This window comes from Telopea speciosissima, chromosome 11 (genome assembly GCF_018873765.1).
Source record: "Telopea speciosissima isolate NSW1024214 ecotype Mountain lineage chromosome 11, Tspe_v1, whole genome shotgun sequence".
Taxonomy (NCBI): Eukaryota; Viridiplantae; Streptophyta; class Magnoliopsida; order Proteales; family Proteaceae; genus Telopea; species Telopea speciosissima.
In genome coordinates this window covers 48,262,799-48,285,982 of record NC_057926.1, presented here as the reverse complement: position 1 = coordinate 48,285,982, position 23,184 = coordinate 48,262,799, and the positions used below count along the sequence as shown (strand labels likewise).

The 23,184-nt window shown below is 36.9% G+C and overlaps 3 protein-coding genes across 3 annotated transcripts in view; 1 reads left to right on the top strand and 2 right to left on the bottom strand.

The window, feature by feature from the left end:
* Nucleotides 1-3,230: 3,230 nt before the first annotated feature.
* Nucleotides 3,231-23,184, bottom strand: part of LOC122645256 (probable LRR receptor-like serine/threonine-protein kinase At3g47570) — a 46,853-nt gene continuing 26,899 nt past the window's right edge. The window contains exons 3-4 of the mRNA XM_043838582.1: nt 15,317-15,747; nt 3,231-3,247 (exon numbers count right to left, since the gene is read on the bottom strand). Of these exons, the coding sequence (XP_043694517.1) occupies nt 15,320-15,747 (428 nt within the window). The 3' untranslated portion in view covers nt 3,231-3,247; nt 15,317-15,319. The remainder of the gene's footprint in view (nt 3,248-15,316; nt 15,748-23,184) is intronic.
* Nucleotides 3,719-7,147, bottom strand: LOC122645257 (probable LRR receptor-like serine/threonine-protein kinase At3g47570). The gene is made up of 2 exons (XM_043838583.1): nt 4,495-7,147; nt 3,719-4,113 (listed from the first exon to the last, which is right to left on the bottom strand). Exons 1-2 carry the CDS (start codon nt 7,145-7,147, stop codon nt 3,719-3,721), a joined length of 3,048 nt encoding a protein of 1,015 aa, XP_043694518.1.
* Nucleotides 7,319-22,557, top strand: LOC122645981 (UDP-glycosyltransferase 73C12-like). Its single transcript, XM_043839424.1, has 3 exons — nt 7,319-7,326; nt 12,373-12,376; nt 21,013-22,557. The coding sequence occupies exon 3, from the start codon at nt 21,041-21,043 to the stop codon at nt 22,538-22,540; it is 1,500 nt and encodes a 499-aa protein (XP_043695359.1). The 5' UTR covers nt 7,319-7,326; nt 12,373-12,376; nt 21,013-21,040; the 3' UTR covers nt 22,541-22,557.

Sequence of the window (23,184 nt, the reverse complement as noted above, 5' to 3'; positions counted from 1 at the left end):
CTAATAAGTCAATTTGGATGGTCTAATAAGTCAATTTGGATGCATATATGGATTTGATTTTTGTATGCACAAATTTCCTAAATTAGTGGTGGATAGCAAGTCGGTGAAGATTACCTCTATTTTCAGTCAAATCTTTAGACTAAAATCAATGAGGTGCCACACAATAATTTGAATGCTTTCGTCATTAAATAAGAGAAATTTATCCTCCCAAGTGTAGTGCATTGCCTTGTGTACCACACAAAGATGTCACTGTCTATGTTTTTATGGTTGGACTCTTAAATGTGGAGCACTGAACAGTGTATCGCACTTGAGATGATGAAAATCTTAAAACCAGCAGGAAGAAACACATTTTGTATGGTGGTACCTATGTTTTATTTGCAGATATCGTCTATGTGTCAGGATTTAGGAATTGGTTTCAGATGTGGAATTGATCTCGACTTTATCAATCCTGATATCAGCCCGTATCGATCTAGCTAAATTTGAGCCACTTGACCTCTCACATTGCAGATAATATTGGTGGTGGTATAGGATTTATGTTCTAAAATTAACTTTAAAATTTGTTGAAATTCTTTTAGAATATTTTGTACCTATCTTCTTTTAAGTAAATAAATCAGTAGAATGTAACTTTAATATTGCTCTCTAGATTGCACACCTATGAGTAAAAGTAAAAGTAAAAGTAGTATGAAAGGTTTATATGACTGTCCATCATGAATAATTGGCTTTAAACAACAACACTACATTTTTGGAATGAAGGAGCTTGTCTATTAATGTTCAAACATTTTAACAAATTATAGTACATGAGGTTTTATCGATCCCAATGAAGAAATGAAGATCAAGGAAAAATTAGATGTTTTAGTATAATATATATACTTCAATAGTCAAAGCGCAGAAGATAGAATCCAATACATGATGGACCATATGGTTGAAATAAACATTTCAAGTGGTCACTCTCTAAGATAATCAAAGTCACCATTAGTTTCTACGATATCAAAAAAGAGAATATTTTGTGGCCAGTACAGTTTGTTCATTTTTTTTCCCTTGAAAAGCTCTTGCAACTTGCCCTACCACTTGCATAGATGCATGGTTCTTGAGTAGTTGGGTTCCATTTATTTAATGCATTACCACACATAATGGGCATTGTCCATCAGAATCTAGTTAACCAATCAGAAGCTGACACATAATGGGCATTGTTCCCTACAGCTGGTCTTCTAAGTCAATTTGGATGTATATATGGATTTTGATTTTTGTATCCATTAATTTCCTCCGAAATTGGTGGTTGATAGCAAGTCTGTGAAAATTATTAATAGGAATTGGTATGGGATGCAGGATATATCAGTCCCGATTGATCATGGCTTTGGGTTGAATGTGATAAACATTTCAGCTTATTTGAACATTCCAATATAAAATTCACAAGTTCCATCAAAACTAGGGGTGTGAAATTGTGAATGTAGGACAGGCATCGGAACAAGACCAAAATCGATCGATTAATTAAAAATCGAAATCTATTGGAAACAATTATTAATAGGTTGATTATGGCCTAGCCATTAGAGTGATTCATATTTTAAAATTAGAATCAAATTGAATCGATTAACTAGTTAGAATCAATCAAGAACTCACTACAGATTTTTGGAGAAATTTAATAACAATCACCTGTCGCCAAATCTGGTTAGAAAGGAATCGAAGGAGATATGAAGGCTCTAAGCAAGTACCAAGATATGTGGTGAATAATTGCTTGAGAGATGTTTTAGATGGCACCCGTATCAGTGACGTGAGGATTAAAATAGTTCAAGAACTGATGCGAGCAAGGACGGTGAATGCCAAAATAGACAGCCCCAAACCGAGAAGGATAATTGAGGTAAGGTGGAAGCAGCCCCGAGAAGGTTGGTGCAAATTAAATATTGATGGTTCCTCACTGGGAAACCCAGGGCCAGCAGGATCGGGAGGAGTGTTTAGAAATCATTATGGAGCTGTAGTCAAATGCTTTGACACTTTCCATGGCATTAAAACCAATTTCTATGTAGAGATGGAGGCATTTTTTATTGGAATCAAAGAGGCTAAAAAACTAGACATCAAGAAGCTGTGGGTGGAAAGTGATTCAACAGCAATGGTAACAACAGTGCTTTCTGCTAATCCTCCAGGAAGAGTTTTTACAAGAATGGTGGACAGCAATAGATTATCTAAACACAATAACTTGGAGGATAATGCACTGTTTCAGAGAGGGAAATGGTCCAGCTGATTCCCTTGCAAACCATGCGGCCAACTCCAAAACGTCATGGTCTATGAGCACGACGCCAAGATGGATTGGAAATCAAATCACATGGGAAGCTATGGGGCGACCTCACTACAGGTTTTTGTAATCCCATTGGGAGCAGTTTAATACTCTGAAAGACTTGTAACATCTATTCATTACATCAATACATACTTTGCTGATCTTTAGCCAAAAAAAAAAAAAATCAAGAACCAATTAGGTACTAACTATAGAAGTTTATATGAGTGCTTTAGGTTTTTTACTCACTAATCACTCTCTTAAGCCAAGCATGTCTCATATTAAAATGGGCCATTGAGTACACCGGATTTTGATTTCATAAATTTTATCATAAAACTGTGTATGGACCCAATATATTAAAAACTATATTTCGTTTGAGCTCTATTGATTGGCGTTTTGGTATTCGGACCGATTAAGAACTGATACCGATTAGGAACCGGAACCAGACCATCCTATTATTAATCGGTACTTGTTCCAAAGTTTTGAACTAATTAATTAAGTGAGACGTTTTTGGTCTTGACTCCAAAAAGGTAGAACCAATTAACACTCGTCCCAATCAACTGAAACCATCCCAATTGATACCCTTAACCTAAACCACAAATTCTATTAATGACATATATGGATTTTTTTTTTCCTCATTTCATATTCATGTGAAAATGACGAATTTTATTATGACTACAGAAAGTAAGAGCTCATTAAGTAAGCACTCATATTATACAATAACACAAAAAATCTGAGCAAGAAAACCCAAACCATAAGAAACTAGGAATATGTTATATGTTATCCCAATGATTAATGGAAGTTAACAAGAGAGCCACCAATATTAGTTTTTCAGTGCAAATTCATATACAAAAGAAACCGAAAGAGGATAAAAGACTCTTTAACAATTGGTCATTGTCTTCTTTGTAAAAAACTCCACCAGTTGTTCATCAATTTTCAATGTTACTGTTGATCTTGGACCCACTCATTGAAATCCACATACTGCATAGCCACAAAACAACTCAAGTTACTTATAATACTCTTAGGATCAAAATCCGCTTTTCTAAAACAAACGATATTCATATCTCTCAAATTTTAATAGTATACAATTGCAACTTTAGAGAGTTGATGGTGTATAAGTAACAAGGAATGACCTTAGTTTTGAAATCAAAGCAAGCAAAAGAGCACACAATTTTAACTCATTTGAAAATATATTCAATCAACATGTCATCGGCATTTCTCGCAAGAGTTAGTGATACCAAGACAATAGTTAGCCATTATCATAAATGCTTGATAGGATGCCGAGATAAATGATAACAACATTTGTAATAACCTACATCTGATGTATGATCTAAAACTTTATTCTTCCCAATTTTTTCATGAGCATTAAGTGGTCAAGACAAAAAAATAACTACAAAGGTAATAAATCATAATTACCTTCTAATCAAGCATATTTCTTCTGTATTGATTGATTTATGCTTTGAGAAAAATTTTCCTGATTAAATGTAGTTCCCTCACAACATCGTTCATCAGCATACGTTCTCTTGGCGATTCCATTGAGCATTGAAGTGCAATTTCAATTATTGACTTTATGCAATTTTGCAATTTATCTTTCATATGACTTGAACCTTCAGCTTTGGTGATAGAACCCTCTTCAATTTGTTCTTTGTGTTCTTCCTTGGGTAGGAGTATGGGATCTATAATGTGCATCACGTATACAGGTAAAGTTGTCTTTGCAAAGTTATGGAGATTTAAGTCATCAGTAAACATTTGATCCGTTGGCTTTTTTCCCGTGAACATCTCCAATAAAAGGATCCCATAGCTAAACACATCCCCTTGTATAGTTGCCCTTCCACCCATGCCATATTCTGAAATTTAGATACCTCTCATTGTTAGTATAACTATAAGGTCAAATGCATTCATAGTATAGAGCATTTCTAATTGAAATGAAAATGGATAAAACCATGATCCACTCTAATTAAGATAGAAAAATATGTTGATATATGCAATCAACTATTAAGAATAGGATCTCAATATCCAATAATAGTTGGATTGAAATATTAACCAAATAAACAAGATCTTTAGATCAGGATGCTTTTTCAAAACCATCATTTGAGTCATGTTGAACAACCTACGACGGATTCTGATTAGAATAGATAAAAACAATTTGCTAAAGGACATTTAGATGTATATAATCAGAATTTAATATATTGATACCTCAAATTAAAATTGTATAGTTTATTTGTTACCTGGAGCAGCATAGCCAATAGATCCTTTTATCCCAATGGTACTAGTTTGAGCCTGGGATGAACTGTCATCAGGTTCTAAAAGTAGCCTCGCCAAACCAAAATCACTGACATGTGCTGTCATATCACTGTCAAGTAGAATATTACTTGGTTTCAAGTCACAATGAACAATTACCGCATAGCAGTGGTAATGAAGGTAATCTAATGCAGAAGCCACATCAATTGCAATGTTTAATCTTTGAAGAAGGCTTAAATTCCTTGAATGATTTTGTGCCCCCGCCGACTGATGCAACCATTCATCTAGACTCCCATTAGGCATGAACTCATAAACAAGGGCTTTAAAATCTTTGCCTTTTGAATCAAGACTTGAACATGAAGTTAAAATCTTGACAAGATTTCGATGTCGAATGTTTCTTAATGCTTCACATTCAGCCATAAAGCTCTTGTAAACTCTTGGATTTTGAAGGTTGAGTACCTTTACTGCAACAATAGTTTCATCTTGGTCGATAATCCCTTTGTATATAGAGCCAAAACTACCAGAACCTATGAAATTAGCTGAAGAAAATCCACCAGTAGCTTGGAAGAGCTCTTTGTAAGATAGCTTTAAGAATTGGTCGCCGATCAATGGTGTGGATGGAGGTTTACTTTTTGATCTTCTTATCCAAAAATGAATAAGAAAGGAAGATATCAAAAGAGCACCAAGAACCGCACTGATTATCGCCAGAACTATTCTAAAAGCATTGGACTTTTCTCGTTTCATAGATCCAGGGTTTGTGCATGTACGTAAATGTAACTCAACATTTCTCCCACAAAGCATATCATTTCCATTCACCAAAATTGCACTTGCATTTCTAAAAATTCCTTTTGTTGGTACCTCCCCCTCAAGATTATTGAAGGATAAATTCAAACATTGCAATGCTGCAAGTTTCTCTAGATCTTTTGGGATTTGCCCTGATAAGTTGTTGAGTGAGAGATCTAAATCTTGAAGCCCCTTCAAAAGAGTCAAAGATTGAGGAATGGTTCCTTCAAAGAAATTACCCCCCATATAAAGATGTTCCAAACTATTACACTCACCAATGGAGGAGGGGATTTGTCCAGAGAATCTGATTTTGGAGATATCTATTGTGGAAAGACTCTTCAAGTTACCGATTTCAATTGGTAGGGAACCAGCCAGAGAATTAGAAGATAAGTCAAGAGATATTGATAAGGAGGAAATAAGGAAGATTTGTTTAGGTACGGGGCCTTGGAGGCTATTATTAGCAAGGGTTAGGTACTGTAATTGTTGACAATTTTCAATGCTGGAAGGAATGGTTCCATTCAAATTGTTGGCATCTAAATGGAGTTCGTACAAAATAGTGAAATTACCTATAGAGGAAGGTATCTGTCCTGAAAGTCTATTTGCACCCAAGGATAATCTTTGACGCTTTGAAAGTTTCCCTATACAAAATGGAATATTACCCTCGAGAAAGTTGACCTCCATGGCCAAGAAGGTTAAGTTGACGAGATTCTCAATCCCAATAGGAATGGTTCCAGATAGTTGATTCCCTCCCAGAAAAAGCATTGAGAGGTGTGTTGAGAGATTGGCTTTGAAGTTGGGAATGGGACCCTTAAAAACATTTGAATGTAGGTCCAAAATCTCTAGATGTGTACAATTGACCAAAGAATTTACAAAATCTAAATCACCTCCACATTGATTTTTTGCAATACTGAACAAGTGAAGGTTTTGAAGATTTCCTAAGATGTTATGGACGGGTCCAACAAAACTGTTTCCACCGAGATCAATTATTTCAAGTGTTGAAATATTGGAGATGGAAGTCAGAATGTTCCCTGAGAAAAGGTTCATTCCAATTGCTAGTGCTTTGAGATTTGGAAGAGTGAGGCATATGTCTCGTGGAAGGCTCCCATGCAGTTGGTTATGATAAAGAGAAATGGTTTCAAGAGATGAGAGATTATATAGTGAGACAGGGAACATACCATATAGCTTGTTTTGAAGAAGTGATAGATAGTATAAGTTTGTTAGTTGACCAAAGGATTCTGGAATGCTCCCATGGAGTTCATTTCCACCCAAAGAGATGATTTGGAGAGAAGAAACGTTCCCAAATGAAGCTGGTATTTTTCCTGTTAAGCCATTATAATTAATAGAAATGATCTCCAACTTTGACCAAGGCGTAAATAGTTCAACCGGAATCTTCCCAACAAGATTGTTATAGCTGAAACGAATTTCTGTTAGATCAGTGCAGTTGGCCAAGCTGGTAGGAATTTCTCCTCCTAGAGTGTTGTTTCGAAAAGCAATGAACTGTAATCGAATCAAATTACCGATCTCTTGGGGGATTTTGCCATGGAAGCTATTGTTTCCAATGTCGAGGAAACGAAGAAAAGTGAGATTCCCAATGGAAGGAGATATGTTATCTACCAATCCCTTCCCTTGTAAATCCAAGCTAATAACTCGTTGTGGATGACGATGACCGCCACAAGTGATCCCAACCCAGCTGCAGAAAGGGATGGAATCGTTCCAAGAACTTAGTGCTCCATACAGATCAAGATCAATTTGTTTCTTGAACTCCAACAAAGCAAGTCGATCTGTCTCGTTGTTCCCTACTACGATCTGCCTCAATAGGAGAAATTTGAAAACTAAAATAAGCTGAAGAAGTGCCATGATCAGAATCAAATTTTGGGACCCAAATGCAGAAAGAGTAACTTTTAATTTGAGGTTGTGGGTAATACAATTACGAGGCACCCCTACAATTACAGGGTAGCTAATCTGTTAATCCTATTTAAAGGAGGATAGATAGATAGTACTAAAGCTAAACAACCTCAATATTCCACCAAACTTGACTTATTAGACCCTTATAAGTCAAGTCTTTCCACTTATTACTTACTATGGATCGACCACTAAGTGAAGTGAAATATAAACCCGTGACATTCTGACGTGTTAGACCAAAACTCTCACAAAGGACCCACCGTGTCTCTGCAGAACCATCTGCGATGACTAGCAAATGCTACCCGCATGCTCCATTCATGAAAATTTAAGATAGAAAGTTTGATGTGGTGGATGAGGAATCGATTGTTTTCTTGACAAATCAAGATTTAATTAAGATAGAAATTTAAGATAGAAAGTTTCAAGATTTTCATCAATTTCAAACGAGACTATATCTTTGTGGGACATAATGCTCCAATATTTTTTTTAAAACTTGAGTTTAGTCAAATGCATCATAATTTTTTGGACGTATAGTCGATTCAATTCCTTAAGGACCGAAACTAAACCAATAAACTAATCGGTTTCAAGCTTGAGATCTAAAACAGTTAATTAATGGGTGGGCTGATTCCAGGCACTGTTAGAAGAATAGAATGGTGACCAGCTCATTGGAAATTTTGGTCTAATTTTGTCATAAAATTGTGTATGGACGCAATATGCTAAAAAATATTTCCTTTAGGCTCTATTGGTTGGCCTTTTGGTCTTCGGACCGATTAGGACCCAGATCTAGACCATCGTACTATTTCCTTTAGGCTCTATTGGTTGATGTTTTGGCCTTCGGACCGATTAGGACCCGGAACTAGACCATCCTACTATTTCCTTTAGGCTCTATTGGTTGACATTTTGGTCTTCGGACCGATTAGGACTCGGAACTAGAGCATCCTATTATTAATCGGTACTGGTTCCATGGTCTGAAACTAATTAGTTAAGTGGGACATTTTTTGTCCCGACTCCAAAAAGGTTGAACAAAATAACACCCACCCCAATTAACTGAAACCGTCCAATTGACACCCCTAACTTGAACGACAAATTCTATTGGCATTGGAATGAACATCAGTTTTTTTTTTTTTTTGGTTAAATGAATAGCCTTAGTTTTGAAATCAAAGAAAAGAGTAAGAACATACAATTTTAACTCATTTGAATATATATTCAATCAACATGTCATAGGCATTTCTTGCAAGATTTGCTGATGCCAAGACCATAGTTAGCCACTCTCATAAATGCTTTAAAGTCTGCCAATATATAGGATAACAACATTTGTAAGAACCTACATCTGCTATATGATCTAAAACTTTCTGTTTTCCAGTTTTTTCATGAGCATTAAACGGCCAAGACAACACAATAACTACAAAGAAAAGAAATCATAATCACCTTCTAATCATACGTAGTTCTTTTGTATTGATTGATTCATGCTTCAAGAAAATTTTCCTTGATTAAATGTAGTTCCCTCACAACATCGTTCATCTGCATACGTTCTCTGCAAGCGAACTACCCATGGTAGTTGTTTTGTGAACACTGACAAAACGAAATTGAAAAGATGATAAAAGACTATAACATCTAAGTGACGAGGTTAAATAAATTGAAAAGATGACAAAAGTCTATCTTTTGTATCAAACTCCACCTATTGCACATCAATTTTCATGCTTTTGTCTTGCTGCAATCTTTATTGAAAAGCCCTAACTTCCATTCTTACAACTGATCTTGAACCTGCACATTGAAATCCACACTCCACAACAACAAAAATAACTCTAGTGAATTCTTGTGATCCAATTTATGATGCCTTAGTTTGTCAAAACCTTCGAAAGCTCCCATTGAAATTTACATTGTGTTTGGTCTGCATTCTTTGAATAGATTCTCGGTCAAGAATGAATTTTGAAATAAGAAAATAGAAAAGAATTGGGGTTTAGAATGAACTCTAGACCCATAATCTATTCCGAGAATGCATACTAAACATATCCTCAACTTAATCATCTTATTTAAGGGGCTCCCATGGACTGAAAATATCAAGCATGTTGCTTATAATAACTCTTAGGATGAAAACCTGCTTTTATAAGAGTTACTCTTTTTCTTTTTCTTTTTTAATTGGTAAATTAACCATTAAAAATTAAATGCTAAATTGGCATAAAAAAATTTCACTGGCAAATTTGGAACTACACATTGAACAATAGCTAATCAGCCTTCCAGCAAATGAGACAGCTAATGGTATGAGCAATAATCAGCCTCAACATGTTTTAAGGTAAGACACCATGTGAATCATAAAAACAAATTAAATAACCAAAACCCATCCTCCAACAAAATCACAAACTGCAACATAGCTAAGCATGCTTTAAATCACACTTTTTTTTTTTTTTATAAACTTTAGAGAGTTGATGATGTATGATTAACAAGGAATCATTTTAGTTTTGAAACCAAAGAAAGCCATAAGAACACACAATTTTATTCTATTCACATTCAAATATTCAATAAACATGTCATAGGAATTTTTCGCAACAGCTGCAAATGCCAGGACCATAATTAGCCATTATCATCAAATGATTGGAAGGCTATGATAAGATTAGATAACATTTTTAAAATAATACTATCAAAATATCTGAATCTAAAGGGGGAATATGGAGCTACAGATAAGAGATAATGCCTCCCATTTGAATTTTGCCTTCTTAAGTACCCCCCCCCCCAAAAAAAAAAAAAAAAAGTTTGGAATATAGTTATTTTTCTAGTAACTAATCCAACCTTTATACAGATTGGGCTAGAGTAAGGTTGAAATTGAGTCTTAAACTCTTCCAAGTGCCAACTTATCTATCATATTTGAATCATGGTTTTAAAAAACGACATCAGATCAAGTGTATCGGCAAATTCGTATCGATATCGATCTAATACCGATACTTGTCCTGTCTTGTATCAATGGAATGGTTCTAATTAAGGCAAAATTTGTCCAAAAAATTATTTGTTTAATGAGAATTAAGGGAAGAACTGTCTGATTCAGCCCAATACAGCCGATCTGTATTGGTATTGGGCATGCTTGATACCGATACCTGCCCGATCCTAAATCGGTTGAACGGTTCTAACTATGGGTAAATCTGTTCAAAAAGTAATTTTTTTAATCAAAATTGAAGGCAAAACCACCCAATTTGGCCCAATACAATTGATCCTTATTGGTATCGAATAACTCTACATCAACTTACCTCTACTGCATCATGATCTAGAACTTTAATTTCTTTTCACCAGTTTTTTCATGAGCATTAAGCATCCAAGACAACACAAGAAATAAAAAGGTAATAAAGTTAGAATCACCTTCTAATCATGCGTAGTTGCTCTGTATCGATAGAGTTTCAAGAAATTTCCCTTGATTAAATGTAGTTCCCTCACAACATCTTTCATGTTCATACGTTCTCTTGGCGATTCCATAGAGCACTGGAGTGCAATTTCAATTATTGAAGTTATGTAATCATGCAATTTATCTGTCCTATGACTAGGACCTTCTACTCTATTGATACCATCCTCTTCACTGTGTTCTTCATTGGGTAAGAGTGTTGGATCTAAAATTCGCATAATGTTTAATGTGCCTTATGGGTAATTTTTTTGAAGATTGAGGTAAGGATGTCAATTTGGGTCAGAATTGGGAATTGGATCGGAACCGATCCACCCAATAGCTTATTGTTTCAGTTATGGAACTATCAATAAGTTGTTAATTGATCTCCCAATGGTTTCAAAACCGATAGACCAATTAGGAATCAATTAAGAACCGTTGGAATCAGAATAAATGTAAACCAAACAAATTTACATCCTAATCCTATATATTATAATTTTTAAGACTTAAGGTCATTCATTTATTTTTTTACCATTTCATTTTGACAGGTACCACGTATCTCATATGCGCTATTATTTTACCAAAGATTTGACTGTTAATTTAAAAGACTATTTGAGAATGCTAACTTAAGAATACACCTTAAAATAATCTTAACTAAAATGAATGTTGGTGTTCTTACCTATTAATTGAATACAAAACAAATAATATGGACTAGTTCCATGATTTGTGAAAAAAATAATAGTGAGTTGCATATCTCATGTGATAGAAATTAATATCTTATCATGTGTTGGAGAATTATTTTATTTTATTTTATTTTGAATTGAACTGCTTGAAACCGTATAGGAATCAGAACCGACCCACTCATTAGTTAATGGTCTTAGATCTCATGTTTGGAACTGAAACTTATTGGTCAGATTATGATCCTGACCCCTTTGGATCAAAACCTTTAAACAATGGACTGATAGCTCCGAATTGGACCAATTGACACCTTGAGATTGAGGCCAAGATAACTCGGAATAGTCTAATGAGCAATACTTTTTTTTAATACAGTCGGATGTGAAATGATTGCCCCACCCTTGCCTTTCCATGGGGGCAAAATGGTAATTTTGCATCAATCATATGCTGTGGCAGATCCAATTATGGCTTCCCCTGGGAAAGATCTTGCATCTTCCCACTTGCATAGATTCTTACCAAAAAAAAAAAAATTGCTTTGTCCTTAAGTGGTTGGGCTCAGTTAGAATTGGAAAGAATCAATCCCTAGACTTGTGTCTTGGGGTTTGTCTTTTATTTATAATCACTTCAGAGACAGTTACACATAACAAGATTCACGTGCACCCACGTGCTTATCTACATTAGTTATGCCAAGTGGCTATAATTTAACAAACAATGGTAGGCCCTACGTTATATCACTAACAACCCCCCCTGCAAACTCAAGATCCCTGATCGGAGATTTAGTTTGGAGCGCAACTGAGCAAATCGGGCCGAGGAAAGACACTTTGTCAATATGTCAGCCAGTTGATCCACCGTAGACACAAATTGAACTCGCAAAGCATTCTTTGCCACCAAATCCTATACATAATGATAGTCAATCTCAATGTGTTTAGTATGGACATGAAACACAGGGTTGACCATGAGGAAAGTAGCACCAATGTTGTCACACCAAAGAATAGGTGGAGACGATAGATGGACACGCAACTCACCAAGGAGAGATTGAATCCAAGTGATCTCAGTGGTGGCCAGAGCTAAAGCTCTATATTCACTCTCTGTGCTAGAGCGTGCTACAGTTTGTATCCGCCTGTAGACTTCCTATCATCTGGACAGCTCGCCCAATTGGCATCCGTATAGCCCATTAAAGATAATGAGGGAGAGCGACACTGTTGTAGCCCATGTAGAATGGTATCCTTCAAATAACGAAGCACCCTCTTTGCAGCCAGCCAATGTACATCAGAATCACCATGGCCAAGAACCTTCAAGAAACAGAGTAAAGCAACGAAAGGGAAAAAAAGAGATAGGCCCTACGTTATATCATTAACAGGCTCCAAGCTTCTTATCCACTTCAATTGCATTTCCCATTGCAACTGATCCATCAATTGGCCTTGAAAACATTTGCTTGGTAGAATAACCACTTCAACCAAGACGGACCGGACTGGACCAAACCAAACGGTCGTTGGACTCAAATCGATTTTGAAAACAAATAGTTTTCTTAGGGTTTTGTTCGGTCTTTTGGTTAGGTTTTAATTAGTTTAAAACCGACCGTTTGGTTTGGTCCGGCCCATCTTGGTTGAAGTGGTTATTCTCACTCTAATTAAATAAAGATTTGAATTTTTTTTTAAACATAACCGTTGGATGCTAAAAATAACACGTGGCGCGACTAGGATGCTTGGCAGCCAAGACGTTGGCAGTAGAGGATCTGAATCCGAGAAACCTACTATTGTTGTCATGTACCGCTTTGTGGGTATGCTCTTACGAAACAAAAAAAAAAGTTAGGAGGATATGCTTTTCTTCTTTGGTGGTTGACGGGCATGTTGGTGGAAATTGCCCATTTTTTTCTTTTTAGTTAAATCTTTAGACCAGATCGATAACGCGCACAATTTACGATTGAAACCAGTATTGCCTACAAAGGCTCATTTTGGGAAAATTATCACCTCCAGTTTGCTGACCGGCCCAGTTCCCCAGTTCCTCTAATAGGGGTATGGTGGACCCCACCAGGGCAGGGTGTTTGGGCATGGGTAGAGAGGTCATTTCAGCCCCCCTTTGTTAGAGGAACTGGGGAACTGGGCCGGTCAACAAACTGGAGGTGATAAAGATCCCTCATTTTGCTTGTCTTCCCTTCCCCCTTCCCACCGCGCGGCCCCTCTTTTATCCTAAGGTTAGTTTTTCTTTTTCTTCCTCTTTTCTTTAATAAGTAAATCTTTAGACAAGATCTATGAAATTATTTTTTTGGGAAATTTCTATGTAACTCCCCTGAGGTATTACATAATTATAAAAACACCCATCAATTTTGGGAAATTTAATGTGCCCCTTACTTTTTAAAAAAATTAACACATGACCCCATTCCGTTAGTGTATGATTAACAACGTTAAAATCAATGGATAAATGAGTTGTTCAAATGTGGCATCAAAGCATGAGTTCGTCTGTCTTTTGCAAGTAGATTGATGATTTCGTTGGCCAATTCCAAAAATAACCCAGATAAACATATTGTTAAGAAAACAATGCCTAGAATGGGGATTTGCAAAAGAAAAACGAACATAAAGAGAGAGCACACAACGCACAACACAGAGATTTACGTGGTTCACCTCCAAGATGGAAGCTACGTCCACGGCTGAGCAGTAGAACAGGTTTCACTATTTTCTCTAGAAATGTTCTCATAACCCTATCTCAAAGAGATAAGAACAATATATAAGAAAACCTTAACCCCAGAAAGTACACAAATGCCCCTAGCCCAAAAATGTCAAAAAAAACCTGAGCCGGACCAAAACATAACCCATGACTCAAAAGTACTCATTTCGAAGATCTCAACGAGCCCAACACAATTCCATGCCTATGGCAGCCCCACCATTTTTTGGCATTTTGAGGTCGTTTCGAGGCCGAAACGGCCCTCCAAAGATCTCAACTGCACTTTCTGGATCAAATCAGGCTTCACCAACAACACATATTATTGAGTTGGTGAACCATGAAGCAAGGTTTACAGTTTAAGACTTCAGAGGTGCACCTGTACATCGATCTGGCCTCAATTTCTGTTTTTTGTGTAAAATACACACGAAAAGAAACTGAAAGATGATAACAGACTCTTTAACATCTAAGTGACGAAGTTAAAGTAGAGACATGTCCAATCCGTATAACTGTTATTCATCAAACAAACTCCACCACATCAATTTTCCTGCTTTTAGCTTGTTTCTATCAGGATTGAAGAGCTCTACTTTTCATTCTTGCACCTGATCTTGAACTTGTACACTGAAATCCCCACACTGCACAACCACAAAAGAGTTCAAGTGAATTCTTGTGATCCAATTTTTTATGCCTTAGTCTGTCAAAAGCTTTGGAAGTCCCATCAAAGATTAGACTGTGTTTCGTATGCATTTTCAAAATAGATTCTTGGCATAGAATGCATTTTGAAGCGAGAAAATAGAGAAGATTTGGGTTTTACAAGGAATCATTTCAGTTTGAAAAAGATTAACAGCACAAAATCTTAATGCATTCAGATATTCAATCAACATGAAATATGCATTGCAAGAGTTGCAAATGCTAGAACCATATGTAGTTAACCATTATCATCAAATGCTTGAAAGGCTGCCAAGATACAGGATAACAACATTTCTAACAGATCCCTCTTATCAAAATATTTGAATCTTATGGGGAATATGGAAGCTCCAAATAAGAGATAAGACATCTCCTTTACTTGAAATAGATCCTTTGTGGTGACCAAGATGCATTAGAAAGGAATTTACCTTAGACTACTGAATTGAAAAGTGTTTTTTTTCCTTTAGATACTTTGAATCTAGAGAGAGTGTCCCTCTATGAGAAGTACTTAACCTAACTTTAGGGCCATTCATCCATTTTTGAATTTTTGCCTTCTTACGCCTAACCACCCCCCAAATTACGGAAAATAGTTATTTGTGTAGGAATTAATACAACCTTGATATGGTGTGAGGCCAGATAACATTGAAATTGAGTCTTAAACTATTGCAGTTGCAAACTTAACTATCATATGTGAATAAGTCAAGATCAACCTACCTCTGAAATGGTAATAAATTCAGAATTACTTTCTAATCAGGCGTAGTTCCTCTGTATTGATAGGTTCTTGCTTCAAGAAAATTTCCCTTGATTGAATGTAGTCCTCTCACAACATCTTTCATATTCATTCGTTCTCTTGGTGATTCCATGGAGCATTGGAGTGCAATTTCAAATATTGACGTTATGCAATCTTGGAAGTGATCTATCCTACGACTAGGACCTTGAGTTTTGTTGATAGCAACCTCTTCAATTTCTTCTCTTTGTTCTTCATTGGGTAGGAGTGTTGGATCTAAAATATCCATCACATGTATAGGTAAAGCTGCCTTTGAATAGTTATGGAGATTTAAGTCATCAGTAAACATCTGATCTGTGGGCCTTTTTCCTGTGAACATCTCCAATAACAAAATCCCATAACTAAACACGTCCCCTTGTATAGTTGCTTTTCCACCCATGCCATATTCTAAAATTAGAAACATCTCATTGTTAGAATAACAATAGAAATTTGCATATTTTTATAATACAAGAAATTATGGTATAAGTATGGAAATTATGAGCACGTTATTCAAAAGTATTGAAGTACATGGCCAATTCTTCAATTTGAGAACCATGTTTCTTTTGCTTATGCTATACATAATTCATTCTAAATTCAATCAAATTATATATCATGGTAAAATGATTTTGTAGTATAACCAATTCCTAATGGAAATGAATATGGATAAAATCATGATCTATTCTAATTAAGATAGAAAATATGTTGATATACTCAACCAACTATTCAAAAAAGGATTTGAAGATCCAATAATTGTTGTAATGAAATATTAACCATAATAAACATGATCTTTAGACATGGACCCTTTTACAAAATTAAAATTTGAGTCATGTTTAACACCCTACAATGGATTCTGAATAGAATATATAGCAACAACTTAGTAAGGGAATTTAGATCGACAAAAAAACTTAATATATTGATAAATCAAAACAAAATTGTATAGCTTATTTGTTACCTGGAGCAGCATATCCAATAGATCCTTTTATCCCAATGGTACTAGTTTGAGTCTGGGATGAATTGTCATCATATTCTAAAAGTAGCCTTGCTAAACCAAAATCACTGACATGTGCAGTCATATCATTGTCAAGTAGAACATTACTTGGCTTCAAGTCACAATGAACAATTGGCGCATAACAGTGGTAATGAAGGTAATCTAATGCAAAAGCCACATCAAGTGCGATGTTTAATCTTTGAAGAATGCTTAGATTCCTTGAATGATTATGTGCTTCTATCGGCAGATGCAACCAATCATCTAGACTCCCGTTGGGCATGAACTCATAAACAAGGGCCTTGAAATCTTTGCCTTTTGAATCAAGACTTGAACAAGAAGTTAAAATCTTGACAAGATTTCGATGCCGAATGTTTCTTAATGCTTCACATTCAGCCGTAAAGCTCTTGTAAGCTCTTGGATTTTGAAGGTTGAGTACTTTGACTGCGACAATGGTTTCATCTTGGTTGATAATTCCTTTGTATACAGAGCCAAAACTACCGGAACCTATGAAATTAACTGAAGAAAATTCGCCAGTAGCTTGGAACAACTCTTTGTAAGAAAGCTCTAAGAACTGGTCACTGATTAATAATGCAGATGGAGCTTTACTTTTTGATCTTCTTATCCAATAGAGAGTAAGAGAGGAAGATATCAAAAGAAAACCAAGAACCATACCGATTATCGTCCAAACTATGGACTTTTCTCGTTTCGTAGTTGCATGGTTTGTGCATGTAGGGAGATGTAACTCCGGAATTCCCCCACAAAGCTTGTCATTTCCATTCACCGAAATTGCACTTGCATTTACAAAGATTCCTTTTGTTGGTACCTCCCCATTAAGATTATTGAAGGATAAATTCATACTTTGCAATGCTGCAAGTTTCTCTAGATCTTTTGGGATTTGCCCTGATAAGTTGTTGTGTGAAAGATCTAAATCTTGAAGTCCCTTCAAAAGAGTCAAAGATTGAGGAATGGTTCCTTCAAAAAAGTTATCCCCCATATAAAGATATTCCAAACTATTACAATCACCAATGGAGGAGGGGATTTCTCCAGACAATCTGTTTTTGGAGATATCTATTGTAGAAAGACTTTTCAAGTTACCGATTTCAATGGGTATGGAGCCAACCAGAGAATTAGAAGATAAGCCAAGATATATCGATAAAGAGGGAATAAGGAAGAGCTGATTAGGTATTGGGCCTTGGAGGCTATTATTACTAAGGATTAGGATCTGTAATTTCTGACAATTTCCAATGTTAGAAGGAATGCTTGCATTCAAGTTGTTGTCATTTAAACGGAATTCATACAAGAGAGTGAGATTGCCTATAGAGGAAGGAATCTGTCCGGAAAGTCTATTTACATCCAAGAATAATCTTTGAAGCATTGGAAGTTTCCCTATACAAGATGGAATATTACCTTCAAGAAAGTTAAACTCCAAGCCCAAGAAGGTTAAGTTGACGAGATTCTCAATCCCAACAGGAATGGTTCCAGATATTTGATTGTAACCCAAATAAAGTACTGAGAGCTGTGTTGAGAAATTGGCTTTGAAGTTGGGAATGGGACCCGTAAAATCATTTTGATGTAAGTACAAATCCGTTAGATGTGTACAATTGACCAAAGAATTTACAAAATCTAAATCTTCAACTTCCCCTGTTCCACACTGATTTTCTCCAATATCGAACCATTGAAGGTTTTGAAGATTTCCTAAGATGTTAGGAACAGGTCCAACAAAACTGTTTCCAAAGAGATCAATTATTTCAAGTGTTGAAATATTGGAGATGGAATATGGGATGCTCCCTGAGAAAAGATTGTCTCCAAACTCCAGTATTTTGAGATTTGGAAGAGTGAGGCCTATGTCTCGTGGAAGGCTCCCATGTTGTTGGCTTTCTAAGAGATAAATAAATTCAAGAGATGAAAGATTATATAGCGAGACAGGGAACATACCAGATAGGTTGTTTTGATTAAGTGCTAGCAAAAATAAGTTTGTTAGGTGAGCAAAGGATTCTGGAATGCTCCCTTGAAGTCTATTTCCACCCAAATCGATATATCGGAGGGATGAGATGTTCCCAAAAGAAGCTGGTATTTCTCCTGTTAAGCCATTATCACTAATAAAAATGAACTCCAGCTTTGACAAAGACGTAAATAGTTCAACCGGAATCTTCCCAACAAGATTGTTTTTGCCCAAGTAAAAATTTCTTAGAAGAGTGCAGTTGGCCAAGCTGGTAGGAAGTTCACCCTCTAGAGTGTTTTGATCAAGTGCTAGATAGTTTAAGTTTGTTAGCTGACCAAAGGATTCTGGAATGCTCCCCTGCAATTTATTTCCACTCAAATAAATAACTCGAAGGGAGGAAATGTTCCCAAAAGAAGCTGGTACTTCTCCTGTTAACCCATTAAAACCAACAGAAATTATCTCCAGCTTTGACAAAGACGTAAATAGTTCAACCGAAATTTTACCAACGAGCTTGTTATTGGCAAAGTAAATTCCTCTTAGACGAGTGCAGTTGGCCAATTTGGTAGGAATTTCTCCTTCGAGAGTGTTGTTCTCAAAAGCAATGGTCTTTAGTCGAATCAGATTTCCAATCTCTTGGGGGATTTTGCCATGAAAGCTATTGTTTCCAATGTGGAGGAAATGAAGAAAAGTGAGATTCCCTATGGAAGGAGATATGTTACCTCCTAAGCTCTTCCCTTGTATATCCAAGCTGATGACCCGTTGTTGATGACGATTGCCACATTTGATACCTACCCAGTTGCAGAAATGGATAGAATCATTCCAAGAACTTAGTGCTCCGTATGGATCATCAGTTTGTTTCTTAAAGTCGAGCAAAGCAAGTCGATCTGTCTCATTCCGTCCTATGACAGCTGATTCTAGCAGCCTCAATGAGCTCCCAGCAAAGAGGAGAATATTGAAAACTAGAATAATAAGCTGATGAAGAAGTGCCATGATCAGAATCAAATTTAGATATTCAAAGTAGTGTGAATTGCTGTAGTGGTAGCTACTCTGTTGATGTCTTTGAGAGAAAGGTTTCCTATTTATTATGAAATTTTATCCTCTCAAATGCAGTGCCCACCGTCCGATACACTTCACTTGAGAGGACGAAAATCCTTAAAGATAATGCCAAGAAACGTCCTTTCCAAGCTTTTAGGACCATGGAAATTGAATTGGATGACTCATGCTGAAGGGGTCCAACGTCACGTCCACCTTCCATTTGTTGCATGGCATGTAGTGTACCCTGCAAGTCTAGTCAATTTGGATGTATATATGGATTTGATTTCTTCAGTCAAATCCTTAGAAACCCTTAACTGCTTTATACGTTTTTACCCTTGGTTTGTACCATTCCACTGATATGAGATCAACATATGAAGAAAGATTGGAAAAATTTTTATTAAATTGAAAATTTATTGAAATTCTTTTAACATATTTTGTACTGTTTTTTAAAGTAAATGAATCAATAGAATGTAATTTTGAGTTCTTGACATTACTCTCAAGATTGGACACCTAATAAGTACAAGTAAAAGTAACATGAAGGGTTGATGGCATGTCTATTATCCTTGAGTGCCCAGGGAAGGAAGGAGCTTGTCTAATCTTGCATCTTTCTCATTTGCATAGAAGCATTGTCCTTGAGTGGTTGGGTTCCATACCTCTCATCCACATTATTAAGTGCATAACCCATTATAGATTTGATTATTTGGGTCACCTTTAGTAATCAATATGATTCGCAGGGACAGACAAGAGTGGGGAATCTTCATCTACGTGAGCGTACGTGAACGATTCACAGCCGTTCAGATGAAATTCAATCTATGAAAATATTCTATCTGAACAGCTGTGAATCGTTCACATACACTCACATACGTGAAGATTCACCAGACTCGAAATAGACCTTAGAAGTCAAGTCTTTCCTCTTATTACATAGGTCATTAGCTAAGCCGTGTACATGAGATGGGCTAGATTCATGGCAATCATAGTTATAGGTGACCACTTCATTGGCAATCCAAAACCCTCTTTTCTGGGTCAATGAAGAAGAAAAAGTGAGTTTCTAACGTGTTGGACCAACCTCACACAAGAAGGACCAGTTGACACCTCGAGATTGAGGCCATGAAAACTCGGAATAGTCTAATGAGTAATGCTTCTTTCTTTTTTGGGGGAGGGGGGGGGGGATTTAAAATTTAGACAGAGTAAAACTGTGCAAGTAATATTTCCAACAACACACATCAGCAGAGCCAGTTGTGAGTCTTGTGGACTTGTGAGTTGTGAGTGATAAGGACTCGTTGAATTGGACGTGTTGAATGGTTGGATATATCAAACACCAACAATTTCTTAGTGGATTGAAAACTCGGGATAGTCTCTATTGGACCCCGCCGGCCTTAACGGTAGTCCTGAGTCTCCTGACCTTATTAGCCGGGTTGATCATCTCTTTGCCCCAGTCAACAAGTCAACTTAACATGAGAAAGGAAGGAGAAGAGAAACCTACTATTGTTGTCAAGTACCACTTTGTGGGTATGCTCTTCCGAAACAAAAAACAAAAAAGGTTTGGTGGATAAGCATTTCTTCTTTGGTGGTTGACGGGCATGTTGGTGGAAATTGCTTATTTTTTTCTTGGGGAAAGGTTTCGTACACGGTCGTGTAAATCGTGTACGAAACCTTTCCCCTTTTTATATTACTAAAGGGGATCTGAAACCATTAATTTGAATAACTCTCATTTCTCTTCCAGATTTTCAACTCCCATGGCTTCTTCCATTGAAAACCATGAGCTTCACTTCATTCTGATTCCTCTAATGGCTCAAGGCCACATGATTCCAATGACAGACATAGCGAGATTGCTAGCCCAACAAGGCGTTACCATCACCATCGTCACTACCCCACTTAACGCTTTTCGATTCAAATCGATCATCGATCGTGCCGCCAAATCTGGCCTTCGAATCCAACTTCTCCAACTTCGTTTCCCATCTACAGAACTTGGATTACCAGATGGGTGTGAGAATCTCGACAATCTCCCCTCACGAGAACTGATCAAAAATTTCTTCCACGCTGCAAGCATGCTTCAACCAGCCTTGGAGCAATCTCTTCAAGAAATGGAACCATACCCGAGCTGCTTAATCTCCCATATGGGTCTTCCATGGACATCTCATATAGCTCTTAAGTTTGGAATTCCAAGGTTTTTCTTCAATGGTATGTCTTGCTTCAGTCTCTTGTGCAACCAAAACTTACTCTGTTACAAGCCGCATGAAAGTGTCGAATCCGATTCGGAGCCCTTTGTGGTTCCAGGCATGCCTCATCGAATCGAGCTAACAAAGGCTCAGTTAGCAGGAAGTGTTCGTGACGATGAACCCTCTATCAGAGAAATCAGAAAACAAGTCAGAGAAGCTGAGCGAACGGCGGATGGTGTGGTGATTAACAGTTTTTACGAATTGGAAACTTGTTATGTGGACGAGTACCAGAAGCTTATGGGGAAGAAAGCTTGGTGTGTTGGCCCTGTTTCACTATACAACAAGGAAGCCTCAGATAAGGCTGAGAGAGGTAATAAAGCAGCCATTGATGAGGACCAATGCTTGGAGTGGTTGGATTCGAGAGAAGCAGAGTCTGTCGTTTACGTTTGTCTTGGAAGCCTATGTCCCTTGGCTCCTTCACAATTGATTGAGATTGGGTTGGCTTTGGAGAGATCGAACCGCCCATTTGTATGGGTGATCAGACAAGGAAACAACAATAAACCATCAGAAGAATTGGAGAGATTGGAACAGAGGACCAAAGGAAGAGGGCTTTTGATTCGAGGCTGGGCACCACAAGTGTTGATCTTGTCACACAGGGCAGTGGGAGTTTTCGTAACACATTGTGGGTGGAATTCGACCCTGGAAGGGATGAGTGCAGGTGTGCCTATGATAACATGGCCCATGTTTGCAGATCAATTCTATAACGAGAAACTGATTGTGCAGATTTTGGGGATTGGAGTAAGGGTTGGTGTGGATGTCTCTTGTCAGATGGGGGAAGGTGAAAAGCTTGGGGTTTATGTGAAGGGAGAAGAGGTTGAGAAGACAATTGGGATTTTAATGGATGGTGGAGAGGAAGGAGAAGTGGTAAGGAAGAAAGCAAGAGAGGTTGGGGAGATAGCAAACAGAGCAGTTGAAGAAGGGGGTTCTTCTCATCTCAACATCTCACTCTTTATTCAAGATATCAAGCTTCAGGTAGTAGAGAAGCAATCAAGGAGGAGAGGAGTTGATTTGAAGTGAAATCAAAGAGAGTTATATTTATTAAAATTTTATTTAAGTTGATTTATTTTTATAATAATGGGAAAGGTTTCGTAACCGTGTAGGAAACCTTTCCCCTTTTTTCTTTTTAGTTAAATCTTTAGACCAGATCGATAACGTGCACAATTTACGATTGAAACCAGTATTGCCTACAAAGACTCATTTTGCTTGTCTTCCCTTCCCCCTTTCCCCTCCTTTTATCCCAAGGTTAGTTTTTCTTTTTCTCCCTCTTTTCTTTAGTAAGTAAATCTTTAGACAAGATCAATGAAATTTTTTTTTGGGAAATTTCTATGTAACTTCCCTGAGGTATCACGTAATTATAAAAACATCCGTCCGTTTTGGGAAATTTAATGTGCCTTTTACTTTTCTAAACAGTCAACACATGACCGGTCCCCCCATTCCGTTAGTGTAGGAATAACAACATTAAAATCAATGAATAAATGAGTTATTCAAATGTGATATCAAAGCATGAGTTCATCTGTCTTCTGCAGGTAGATTGATGATTTCGTTGGCCAATTCAGAAAATAACCCAGATAAACATATTACTGAGTTGGTAAACCATGAAGCAGGGTTTTCAGTTTAAGACTTCAGAGGCGCACCTCTACATCGATCTGACTTCAATTTCT

Bases quoted from the DNA above. Each gene is read 5' to 3' on its own strand.
- LOC122645257 (XM_043838583.1), bottom strand. From the start codon at position 7,147: ATGGCACTTCTTCAGCTTATTTTAGTTTTCAAATTTCTCCTATTGAGG. The intron at 4,114-4,494 runs GTAACAAATAAA...TCTAAATTTCAG, and splicing joins TATTGGCTATGCTGCTCCAG to AATATGGCATGGGTGGAAGG.
- LOC122645981 (XM_043839424.1), top strand. From the start codon at position 21,041: ATGGCTTCTTCCATTGAAAACCATGAGCTTCACTTCATTCTGATTCCT.